At 39.0% G+C, this 13,061-nt stretch overlaps 1 protein-coding gene and 1 long non-coding RNA gene across 3 annotated transcripts in view; both read left to right on the top strand.

Annotated features, from left to right (window-relative positions):
- Nucleotides 1–13,061, top strand: part of LOC127530620 (uncharacterized) — a 234,277-nt gene that overhangs the window by 66,313 nt on the left and 154,903 nt on the right. The gene's annotated exons all lie outside the window — the stretch shown is intronic.
- The window catches only part of gabrb4 (gamma-aminobutyric acid type A receptor subunit beta4), a 70,398-nt gene that overhangs the window by 50,578 nt on the left and 6,759 nt on the right, over nucleotides 1–13,061 (top strand). The window contains exons 6-9 of one of the 2 annotated variants that reach the window (XM_051937859.1): nucleotides 6,501–6,638; nucleotides 10,044–10,196; nucleotides 11,829–12,085; nucleotides 12,736–12,825. In XM_051937859.1, coding sequence (XP_051793819.1) covers nucleotides 6,501–6,638; nucleotides 10,044–10,196; nucleotides 11,829–12,085; nucleotides 12,736–12,825 — 638 coding nt within the window. The remainder of the gene's footprint in view (nucleotides 1–6,500; nucleotides 6,639–10,043; nucleotides 10,197–11,828; nucleotides 12,086–12,735; nucleotides 12,826–13,061) is intronic. The other variant, XM_051937860.1, reaches the window with a different exon arrangement.

The raw sequence follows: 13,061 nt of genomic DNA on the forward strand, positions 1-13,061 counted from the left end.
TTGCGGGTTACCTCGAAAAATGACATGAAATTACCATAAGTGAGACTTTTTGGTCAATATATTCAGAGGCGGCGTTAGTGAAATATTTGGCGTCTTTGCTAATGTACGCAATTTGTCAGATGATTTACCCCTCGAGTTGATTATTGCCATGAGATATGAGAGAAAAAAAATCACAGCGCTTGGTGATGTGCATTGATTACAATCCCATCAGTGTGACCGATGGATGAGGCCAACTCGAGATGTTTCACTCGCGAAGGCCGAATAATAACATTAATACTGGGAACTTTACACAACCTTCATATGTCATGCAATGTCAGCATACATTAATAAATCTTAATGCGAGCCATACTCATCAACTTATATGGGATATCTGTAAATTATCCAGATTTTCCCCTCATTTAAATTGCTTATTGATGATTGCATGACATCATATGGATTATAAAAAAAGCAACATCAGTGTATGCATGATAAGAGTTCAGCCATGTGGCCAGATGCAGCCATCAGCAGATTTTGTTCTGCCATAAAGTTGCAAACTTCAGCCCTTATCAGTTTTGTCAGGGCATCGGATTTGGGACACACGAACATCGTCAGCTGTGGTGTATTCTCCCTCTGATGTATGTTGCTCTGGTGCGGTTTTTATTTAATATCATCCTTTGCATCATACACACTGGACACTGGCGGCTTGATGTCTCATACACAGACTGTGCAGTTTTTTGCCGGTACATTGACACAGGTCGTCAGTTTTGGTTTGTGTTTTTAATAAAAACTTATATTCTGATACATTTTGCTGTCAGTTATGGATTTTGTAGGGATTTTGCTTTCTTTTTTCATTGACTGATACAGGTGGACGTCCAGAGAGGTTACTGTGTTTGTATTCGCTCTACCATCAGGTCCACAGCAAACATTTAATTAAATAATTTGCACATGCCGTGTAGATTGTAATCAATATGTCAGTAATGAGAAAGTAATAATTAGTGTGCATTAGATACTGTTTAGCACCTCATCATCAGCGCCCAGGTAGTCAGATACTTTCAGTAAGATACAGATAGAGTGACTTATCATTATCTACCAGTTGAATTTTGCTCTTATACTGAATTTGTCCAACACACACAAAAGAATCAAGGGTCCTGGTTTAACCACACAGAGATGCAAACTGACCAAAGTGAGACTCAAATCAATCAATATAAGATCACACAGAGATGCTAAATCAACACACAAGGATGCAGAACTACCGGGATGAAATACAAAAGGACTACAAAGAGACATAAGACAACGAAAGTGAAACTTAAAGGGACAAAATGTGACACAAAACGACCAGAGAGAGACAAAATACAACAAGATATAGACACAAAATTACCAGAGATGGGTAAAAGCAACCAAAGTCAGACTCAAAACACCAGCAAAGAGACCCAGTGTGACCACAAAGAGACACAAAACAACTACAAACATGTCCAAAAGGACTTGAAAGAGACACAAAACTACAAAGAGACACCAAATGACACAGAAACCTGCAGAATTGCACCTGTTGTTTTGCAATCCCTCCAAGCCCAATCTAATTTAGAAATCAGATCTGTGTTTCCATCGTAACAATCAATGATGGCTGTTACCTGAGTTAGTGGTAACATCAGCATATCTAAACAACTGCCTTAAAGCAATACTTTTTTCCCCCTCGACAGCGTTAATGTGGCCATAAAAAACCTCTTCTACTGCCTAATGTTACCTGTGGTCACCTCTTGGCTGTCACTAGCCTTCGTCCGTCCCTGTTGGCTCGGTGGGCTGCTGTCAGTGCCAGAACTGAGCCACACGGGTGGAAGAGAGCCAGCCGAAGCATCGCTGTTGACCTCACAAACTCAGCTTTATCCTCCAAAACAGGGGCAACTGTCCAGTATATAACTTTAGCACCACTTCTGTAGTGTCTTTAAACTTTTCCTGCTGTTCACCTCCTGGCTTTTGACTCTTTATTTTCTTTGCATCCTCACCGTGTTTTTTTAGTCTTAATTTTAACAACGTTGATGCTGATTTCAACAGTGGATTTAAAGGTGTTTAGTGCTGTCACATTTTTTCCCATCTTTTTGTCTACCATTGTCCTTGACAAAATATTCATTAAACTTGTAAATTATTCTGTAGGGCATTTCTGAGCTTCAAAATTTGAAGCCGTGGTGCAGTCATCAATGTGTTAAGGTCTGAATTTACCCAGAATTCACTGCAAATTAGTCTGACTTCAGATATATTTCAGGGAACATCAATTGACAAAATGGTAACAGTCCAGGCAGTGGGCTTTAGAGGTGTTGCTAGGCAGATTTTTTTTGCCTGTTTGGACAGAACCAGGCCTGTGGTTTATCCATTTCCAATCGTTATAATGAGCTAAGATAAACGGCTGCTTGCTGAAGCTTCATATTTACCATACAGATGTCAGTGTGGGAGTAGGTCCGTTTAATTGTCAGTAAGAAAGCAAATAAGCATATTTCCAACAGTTCAGTTCAGTTAGTTCCTAATTTGTCATGTGTCTCTTCTTTAATAACGAGGATTTTGTTTAGCTTATTGCCGTGTTTCATTCTTAAATGAGATTACATCAAAGAATATTCACAAAAATCTCAAATCAACATGCTTCAAAACTACTATACCAAATACAATTTCCATCCCTCCCCAACGGTTCCACTGTAGTTGTTTGTCTTTTCACTTCACGCAGAAAATTTTTTACAATTTATGTTTTGACTTCCCTTTAAATTTCAATGAAGAAAAATAAATAGAAGTAATTTTTTGTTCAAACAAGTTGCTCTCCTATTCCTATATAAATTAAAAATGCATGTTGCAGTGTTGAGCATTTTGGTGCATAAATTTCATGTTTTGTTAGAATATGAACCTTAGTTTCCTAAACCAGGAGTCACAGAAAAAAATCAGTCATAATATAGAATGAATTATATTTTTTAATGGTCTAAATGAAGGTGACAGATATCCTGACTTCCATTTCCTCTTATGAGTAAACCTCAGAACATCTTGCATGTGCCATAATGCAGCAGGGTTTGTATTCCTGACATCTTCTCTTTGTGGTAAATTTCACATATTTAAACTCTCTGTCTTTGGAATTCTAAAGAGCCACAAAATTAATATACAACCGTTTTCATACTTTTTTGTAGTAAACACTCTGATTAGTAATCTGGCATTTACACACAAACCTGGTGGAGCTCCCTTTTAAAATCATTATGGGCTATTAAAGATGATTTTGATTTAATTGTCACTTGCAAACATCTGTGAAGTATCTTTGCAAATACAAATAAGAGAAAAAAATGCACACTTTACTTTCTATAATACAGTATATCTTAAGAATTGACAGTTGTTTCAAATCATCTTTTATTGAAATACATTAAATTCAATGAATCATTAGCCAGGAGAAAAATGTGCTTGTGGTGTAATTAAAAATTGCATTTGCTCAAGCATTTTCATTGACCACTCCCTCAATCAAACACACTTTCTGAATACACCAGATATTTTGTGGTTCTTGTTGTTCAAGATAAAACTGCAGAGTGTTTACCCTCAGGGTGTCAGTAAGCAATGAAATATGGATAGGCCATGAATTAAAAAGTTGCAAGAGTATCTGCGGTTTATGCTCATGGAATGCTATGCACTATAGTGAATCGTGCACATTACCCATCAGTTTGATTGATTATTAGGCAGGCAGTTGTTTCAATTTCATGGACAATGTCACATTTCCTTACCCTGTAACCTCAGAGGGAGATTTAATGGTAATGAATCCTGGTCCCTTAGTAAGTTTAATGCCATCCAGGTCTGGACGTGGGGTAGTAGAATGTGAAATGTAGCAACACTTCCCGGACTGAGAAATTGCTCTGCAGTGAATGCATACTAGCCCACTGACATAAATCTGCTGCTGTGGTCACTTTCAATTGCACTGCCAGATGAGAAGGGGGTGGTGTCACACCGAGTGGCACATGATAATGAATATTCATGCAGGTAGAAATGTATGCAGCTCCATAGCAGTGGAGAATTGGATTGGCTGACAGATTTAAGTCTTGAACAGAATGTTTTGATGGAGTTTGTTACTGAGTTAATTCAGTCTTTGGTGCTGTATGCTTCTATTTTTAAAAAATGTCTCCTTAAACTAAACCCCTTCTCATCCCACTGTCTGACTACACTACAATGCAGCGTTTACTTGAGAAATACAACAATTATATGATAAAGTGTGGAGGTAATATTAAACCTACAGTGCAGAACTTTTGACTTCCCCTTTTGGCATCACCACAAACACATGTTTATGATGCATGCCTCACTGATGAGTATTTTCATATGCTTCCTAGATTTCTCTTCTATCGTCTCAGTTGCAGCCCTCTCTGTCTCGGTCACTACACACTTCCCCTCTTCAGCTCTGTAAATCAATTGTTGCTAGTTGACATAAAACACATTGTTACTGGTGTCACCACAGATACCAGATTTAAAACTCCAATTGGCAAAAAGATTTACCTGACAACCGTAGGTTCTATCAGCACTATGGGAACTCCATCCATCCATTATCTAAACACCACTTAATCCTCATTAGAGTCACTGGGGGGCTGGAGTCTATTCCAGCTGACTTAAGGTGAAGGCAGGAGACACCCTGGATGGGTCAGCAGTCTATCTCAGGGCTACACATAGAAACAAACAATCACACTCACATTCACACCTATGGACAATTTTGAATAATCAGTCAACCTCAGCATGTTTTTGGACTGTGGGAGGAAGTCAGAGAACCCGGAGAAATCCCATGCATATACAGGGTGAACATGCAAACTCCACACAGGAAGATCCCAGGGCCAGGCCGGGACCCAAACTGGGGATCTTCCAGTTGTGAGAGGACAGTGCTAACCACCAAGCCAGTGTGCAGCCCACTATGGGAGCTTGTCTGGCTTAAGTGTAGCAATTTAGGTTCAGAATGTCTGTTCTGAAACTGCATCAAACATATACCTTCACAGTCTAGTTCAGGGGTCGGCAACCCGCGGCTCCGGAGCCGCATGCGGCTCTTTCAGCCCTCTGTTGGGGCTCCCTGTAACTTTGGAAAATAAATTGTTCTGCCTTTCAGGCGCGTTTCAATGCATTTTAATATAGAGTTTTATTGTGAAATTACCGCTCTTACTTTGACGCGTCACTCCACCGGATGTGCTGCGGTTTTCCCCTGGGACATGAGCGCAAAGATGATCCAGAGAAGATGGAGAAGCAACGCCTGTAGTTTCACATCGTTTTGTACTCAAGAATGGCAAGCCTGTATATTAAAGCTCCACTCCAAGAAAGACACGTCTTGTCTTTGAGTCAAAAGTACTCATGAGTACTAAGGTAAACTATGGATAATTGTCTTGCTCAGTATCTACTCTTTGATAGGGTAATACAGGATACTCGCAACAACACGTCCAGCATCCAGGCAGCAGGTTAGAGAGTCAGAGGAGTGTCGTCTTGGAAAATAGGGTAGCGACTTACCGGAGAAAAGTTAATAAGATAAATAGATTTTACAAGTTAAATAGACATTCGCAAATTATTGATTTTCAGCTAACATTACATAACATATGAGGTCCAGGAGCAAAAATGACATTAACCAAGTAAGATAAATATTAGTGGTAGGACACAATTTTAAAAATGAATCTATCTAATTAGAGGCTTTGTAATTAATTAATCACGACTGATTAACAAGGGCATAGAGGTAAAAAAAAAAAAAAAAGTGATATATGCAGTGTTGTCTTCATTTTAAATGGCAAAAGGATTTTGCGGCTCCCAGTGTTTTCTTTTCTGTGGGAAACGGGTCGAAATGGCTCTTTGAGTGTTAAAGGTTGCCGACCCCTGGTCTAGTTCATGGTAGAGCACATTTTGAAATGGTTTATCTTCCTTTAACATTACTTGAACTTAGCTTAACCTGATTGACCTGAACATTCTGGAAGGTGATGTAGAGTTGCATCTCAGCCAATTTAAGGTAGTGAGGAATTATTCTCACAGAACAAAATCCAAAACATATCATTTGATCCACAGAGATGAGTTCTTAGAGGTCAAATCAGCATCTGGAGAGGGATTTTAAGCCAAGTGAAAAGTGTGAGGCACAGCACTTTCCAGAGCTTCACCCATTTCAAGTGGTTTCGCTTTGTTGTTGTTCATGCCCATAAAATTTAAAACTGCTAAATAAAGTATTTATTTATGCTACTTTTTTTTTCTTGGCGGGGCCATTAAAGTGTTAAAGGATGATCAAAATGAAGTCATTTTAGGATGTTATCATATATTCTTGTAATGCAGTAGCATCAGGTCAACAGATAAAGATCCTAAGACTACTGTGTTGCTCTGAATAACTTTAAAGCAACAAAGGAAGAAACAAGGGTTTGATTTGTCAAAGTGACGTTCACGTGTTATTTATCCTCCTGCAACAGATTTTAAATAGAAGCTTGGTTAACTTTAACGATTGTTTCCTCATCACATTTGCCCTCCTTGTTTCATTTCCCTCTCTCCACTCGTTTGCTCTGACCTTGACACAGATGGATATACCACAGACGACATCGTATTTTTCTGGCAAGGAGGAGACAGCGCTGTGACGGGCGTTGACAAGTTGGAGTTACCTCAGTTCTCCATCGTTGGCATCCGCTTGGTGTCCAGGGAGGTCAGGTTTACAACAGGTGAGACAGCTAATTAGACTGAAAGGCTGCATACACAGAAATGGTTCTAACACCATCCATAAACATCTCTGTATACATGTTGTCAGCGTGCGCTCTGTGAGTGCGGGCATCATTAAATACGTCATTGTCACTGGGGGGAATTTAATTACCGGTACATGTGGTCATGCAGAAAGATAATTTCCTTTTCAGTGTAGCAGATTGAAGGTCGCTATTTTCGTATATTGCAAGCGCAAAAAACAAAATGCAACTGAAGAATGACACTCACAAGCTACCTATTATAGTCAATAACTACAATTAATTCACTGGTGTATTTCATTAGCAACTTCACAAAAAAGACAGAACAAATGTACAGAAGTTGTTTTTTTAATCTATATGCATCTACTTTACTACTTTTAATGGGGACATGCTATAGTCTGATACTCTAGTCTAATACTTATAACTGAATCTGGCAGGTTGCTTTCCAAATTGAGTTTCTAGAAGCTAAATACACTTAGCTACTGTGGTGCAATAAAAGTACCTAAAACTACATATTATTATGTAGTAGATGGTAGTAATGTACTGGTACAACATAGCACTACTTGAAACAGCTGAATGTTTACGATTTTAACATTTTATTCACACTGTGGTATTGTTAATTTCCTTTGGGAGCTCAGTTATTTACTTTCTTGCAAAGAGACAGATGAAAAGATTGATAATATTTGCATTTCATCAATATGACGCTATGGTGTGCAATAGGTTAGCTTAGCTTAGCATAAGTTTAATTCAGTTTTATTTATATAGCTGCAATTCACCACTCATCATGGGACCTTTCATGATTAAAAAGAGACACCAAAGAATCCAAAGATTTCTCCATTATCATGTCCTTTACCGGTGGAGCCGCAATTTAGCGCTTACAAACACGTACTGAAGTCTGTACTTGGAGCTTGGAGAGGGTGGTGGTGTAAGTTAGCAGACTATCATCCAGCAGACTTGAGTTGAAATCCCATCTTCGACCATCATTATAATATAATGGTTTACCTTAAGTACTCGCATTTAAACTTTCTCTTTCACTCACTGCTTTTCACTCTGTGTTTACTTGTGTTTTCAGTCAGAGATTGCTGAAATTCAGGCACCAAACATACCTGGGTTGATTTTTTTTTTAAAGGATAATGGCATGGGTGAAAATGCACCCTGTCTCTGCCCTTCCCACATGCTACAAAACTCCATTTTGTACTTTTCCAGGTTGACGATTCCACCAGAGATTTCGCATGCACCTATTAACATGACCGCAAGAGGTCACCTACATCATCGTGTTTCTGTTTATCAACACTCAGAATGGATGATAATGCACCTTCTGGCCTAGCAGGACGAGGAGATACCTCCTGGTCCATATGTGTGGGAATGATTTGCGATGATAACGGCCATCTAATGGGCTGATAACGTTCGAACTGGGTGCTCGGGGGGGAGGCTGCCATCTGCCTGGACTGGTTGGGGTGAGGACGAAGGGGAGGAAGGGAGCGGTAGCAAATAACAAAACAAGAGAACAATAAATGATGGGACCATTAAGCACAGTTCAGGAACATGCAGCTCTGGAGCCAGAAATACCTGCAGAATGAACAAAACACAAACTACGGGAGAGAGAAGACACAAAGTTAATGGCATGCAATGGTGGCATATAAATGAATGGAGAGTTAAAGAGAGGATAGTAAAGGAGAGCAGCTCAGGGCATCTTGGGGAGTCTGTGGGCCTATAGCAGCATAACTACAGGATGGTTCAGGGTCACTTGAGCCAGTTCTAACTATAGGCTTTATCAAAAAATTTAAGTTTTGAGCCTTATCTTAAAAGAAGAGAAGGTGTCTGCTTCCTGAACCCAGGCTTGAAGCTGATTCCACAGGAGAGGATAGATGAACACTCTGCCTCACATAAAGAGTGGAAGCATTAGAAAATGGCAAACTCTTGTCCAAAGATACACAAAAATTCCTGCAAACACCTTCAAACTTTACATATTGTCACAACATAAATTTCCACTAAAACCAAAAAAAAAGAGAGGCAGCTTTAGTGCTGGACTATTTCTTGGCTCAGAACAGTGACGTGGTGTGTTAAGCAACATGATGTTTCCAGGCAACCAGCAGGTACCTCAGGGATGAGATAAAATGTTTAGATGGCTTTTTCACCTCAAAAAGAATGAGGCAAGCTCATTCTACATGTCTTTAGGTTAATATAAGCTAATACTTAATGGACTTTATTTTTCATATTCACTACACAGATGCAAGAGTTTCAGCAAGGAGGTGAATAAGTTCATCTTATTTCTGTCAAAGATTTAAAACTGGATTTAGGTGTGTTACAGGGGATAAGATCTTTCTCTTCGTTCGCAAAACATAAATGTGTTTGTGATTTCAAACCTTTGTGTAAATGTACCAGCTGTTGTCTGAGCTGACCTCAGTTACCTCTCAGCAGCTGCACAATTCTAAAACGAAGACAAAGGTAAAATTTATGTATGATTCTCTTGTTCGAGTTTAATGAAATCCAGGAACATTTGTTGCCACCATTAATCTGGCATGTACTTGGGTGATCTAAGGCATTTGTCTCAAACTTGATAAAGTATGTATGCTAAGATATTGATTCATTAAAAGATTTACAGGAACCTGATGATGAGGTCATTCATCTTTGTGCGTTCCCCACAGCAAAGAGCTTTTTTAGATTAAAACCATTGGGTTTATGTTCAGCCATTTGAAATAAAACTGTTGTTAAAATATATACTACAGAATTTAACTATATTTAGAGGAATGTGTGTACTTTCTAACCTCATAAATATCTGTTTAAAGACAACAGAGAGATGTGAGGTCCTGCCTTGATGCCTGTAATGTGCTTTGCATTGTATTCTAGTACTTTAAATTAAAGGGCAGTCAAAAGTCCAGTGAATGATTGGACACAGCTAGCTGATATTTTCTTGCAAAATTTCCAATGAATGATTTACCGCCTTGCAGCAACATGTATTCTCCCTCCTCTCTCACTGTAGACGCATGCGTTGTGATTATGCACCTTTAAAATGCCCTTTTGTTAATGTTTAGAGGACAGAGAAAGTGCGAAAGAAAAGCAGAGCAGCTCACTGTGACAATTCTCAGAGGGATGCTGGAGCTGCCTGCTGAGATAGGGGGTTGCAGAAAAATCTGCCGTGTTTGCGACTTTCTGCCATGTTTAATTGGAATCGAACTTGTCCCTGGAAAGGAATCCATCGCTTTGGGGAAATTAAGTGCTCCATCTGAACAAATGGAGAAATGACTACCCTGCGCGTTGTCAAAGTGCAGACTTTGGAACTTTTAAGTTGTGCCAACATTTCCCTCTTCTTTCCTTTTTTTCACTGATGTGTTTTCACTTTTGCCCTGCTCCTTTCCAAAACTATCACTCCATCCTTTCTCTTTACAGGTTCATATCCAAGGCTTTCGCTGAGTTTCAAGATTAAGAGGAACATTGGATATTTCATCTTGCAGACATATATGCCCTCCATCTTGATCACCATCCTCTCCTGGGTCTCCTTCTGGATCAATTATGATGCCTCTGCAGCTCGGGTGGCCCTGGGTAAGACACAGCCACCGCTGCATTATTAAACTTCTAATGGTCCCTATTAGAATCCATTTATTATCACAGGACATGCAGCTGTCAAACATGCTAAATGTTCCTGTATAAATTGTCTGCATTTACAAGCACTGAATTACTAACAAAATGCAGCACACAAATACAGGCTACAAACAGCATCAGTTATTTGGTCATAATGCTCCTGTGGAAACTATTTGATGTTTTCCTGCTGTGTAAACCCCCAAAGTTGGAGCACTGGTGTGCATGTTAAAAATAATGACAAGTAAATCAACGTGTGACCACTTATTGAAAATCAGGACTCATAACTCATCGTACCTTAAATGTAATCCCATAAATTAGTATTTTATGGACTGTAACAATATCCAGAAACGCTCACTTACACCACCACTACTGGTGACTTTTATTTACTTTATATCCAGTTTATACTACCATTCAAAAATTTGGGGTCACTAAGAAATGCCCTTTTTTTTTTTTTTTTTTTTTTTAAAGAAAAGCAGCTTCTTTCAATAAACATAACGAATCAAACAAATCAGAAATACAGTCCAGGAAACGGCTGATTTTTAATGGAATATCTCCATAGGGGTACAGAGGAACATTTCCAGAACCATCACTCCTGTGTTCTAATGCTACATTGTTTTACCTGATAGTGTGGAAAGGCTAATTGATGATTAGAAAACCCTAGTGCAATTATGTCAGCACATGAATTAAAGAGTTTTCATGGATGACCCCAAGCTTTTGAAAAGTAGTGTATGTCTGAATTATTGTGTGTCCATATAATGACAATAATAACTCTCAGATGCACTCAAATGTCTAGTTTTGTGCAAAAGAAAAACACATAAAAATATTTAAATGCCTTGACCTCCACGTAGCAGTAGCAAAACATTAATTTAAGCTCAATTTTTGTCCAAATTGCAAAAACAGTTTTGACACAGAACCTAGGGGCTCTGTAAATAAGGCACTAAACAATGGCTATTTTGGAAAACGGATGGTGACAAATTAAAGGAAAAATCACCACTCCTGACCCTACAAAGTTGTTCTTTTCACCTTTATTTAGTGATGAAACATTCCAGTCCTGATGGTTTCTTCCAGGATAACAGTTCCTCCATCCATAGGACATAAATGGTCTCTGAATGTTCTTTAATCCCCAAATTTCAACCCAGTTGAACGTCATTGGCAGACTGAGTGCTCTCCACCTCCATCATTAGAACACTAAATGAGGGAAAATCTAAAGAATTATGTTGATGTCTCCAGTTGTGTTCAGAGAATTGGAAAGTCAAAGAAGCCCAATTCTTCTTCTTTTTGAAGTTTTTTTTTGCAACTTTTCAAAAGTTGGCTTCACGTATTCTTGACAATTATATGTAAACATGGCTTCTGAAAGTACACTTCTATCCATTCTGCATTGACATTGTGCAGCATATACTGTACTTTGAGTGCTTATACAGTGCAGTATTGTTATATTTACATCAGTAAGTGATCCCAACACTTCCTCCGCCACAAAAATTACAATAGTAGTTGTTTTTTTTTACAATAATACAGTATAAATGTGTCAAGAAACTTGATAAAACGTGTGTTTCTGATGGTGCACTCTGTGTTTCTGTGTGCTGCTGTACTCAGGTGTGACAACGGTGCTGACCATGACCACAATTAACACCCACCTTAGGGAGACTCTCCCAAAGATTCCGTATGTGAAAGCCATCGACGTCTACCTCATGGGCTGTTTTGTGTTTGTGTTCCTGGCCCTGCTTGAATATGCCTTTGTAAATTACGTGTTCTTTGGCCGGGGCCCTGCGCAACAGAAGAAAATCAATGAGAGGCTGAACAAAGCCAACAACGAGCGCTCAAGATACGAAGAGAAGCGCCTGAGGGAACAGGTTTGCATCTTCATCTGCTTCCTCTTTTTTTTTTTTTACTCCACTTCTGTGTCAGTCAGAGTTCAAGTACAAAAGTAGATCTGTGTTGTGCGTACAAGATTTCCAGCCACAGTCATTTTATCCAAAGACACATGAACACTCGTCCCCGAAGTAATCTTCCAGAAGCATACTGATGCCACCACAGCCCAATATGCATTCACCCACCATCATCCATTGCTTCTCCCTCAAGCACTGACTGCTTTTTATCGAGCATAGCCTCTTTCATTGAGATACCTATTCATCTAGCTCAACAGTGGTGTAAACATTCTCATTTCTTATTTAGGTTGTTGTCTATGTTTATGCTGTAGGCTTTATTCACTCTCACTCTGCCACCTTGTGTTTTAACATGTGTTTCCCTACTAAACTGAACAAAGCATCGAAATGCAGGATGCGGTTTCCACAATTTGGCAATAACCAATGCTAAAATGGTCAGACTGAATGAAGCCCACCCTCTGTTCTCTGTGTGAAGTACTAAATGCTGTGCTTATTCAGAAGTTGCTCCTGTTAACTTTATGTCTTATGCATTGTGTAACCTTTGAGAAAAATGTGCTTATTTGCCAGTATTTTATAGCCGTTTTAATGTTCTCTTCATTTTTCTTTCACATTGCAAGGACTCCATTTCCGTGCCGTTTCAAACCAACACCTTCAGGTCATTTACACAGCGAAGAAATCTGTATCTCGAGGAACAAAGAAAAGTTGGGGTACATTTATTTAGCAATCATATCAGCTGTAGGCCAGCCCTCACAGTAAACTCTGATGATTAAGGCTGTTCAAACTACTTGTCGCTTTTTCTTTTTGAAAGTGAAAAAAACACTAATAGAAATTTGTTAACTATATCTGTTGCATGCAAGGAATGACATTCCATATCATCCCTACATTTTGCTTAAGCCTGACAGCTTTGGGGATGGGAGGGGGGTTTAACATAAGTATCTATTTT

This window comes from Acanthochromis polyacanthus, chromosome 17 (genome assembly GCF_021347895.1).
Source record: "Acanthochromis polyacanthus isolate Apoly-LR-REF ecotype Palm Island chromosome 17, KAUST_Apoly_ChrSc, whole genome shotgun sequence".
In the NCBI taxonomy this organism is placed as follows: domain Eukaryota; kingdom Metazoa; phylum Chordata; class Actinopteri; family Pomacentridae; genus Acanthochromis; species Acanthochromis polyacanthus.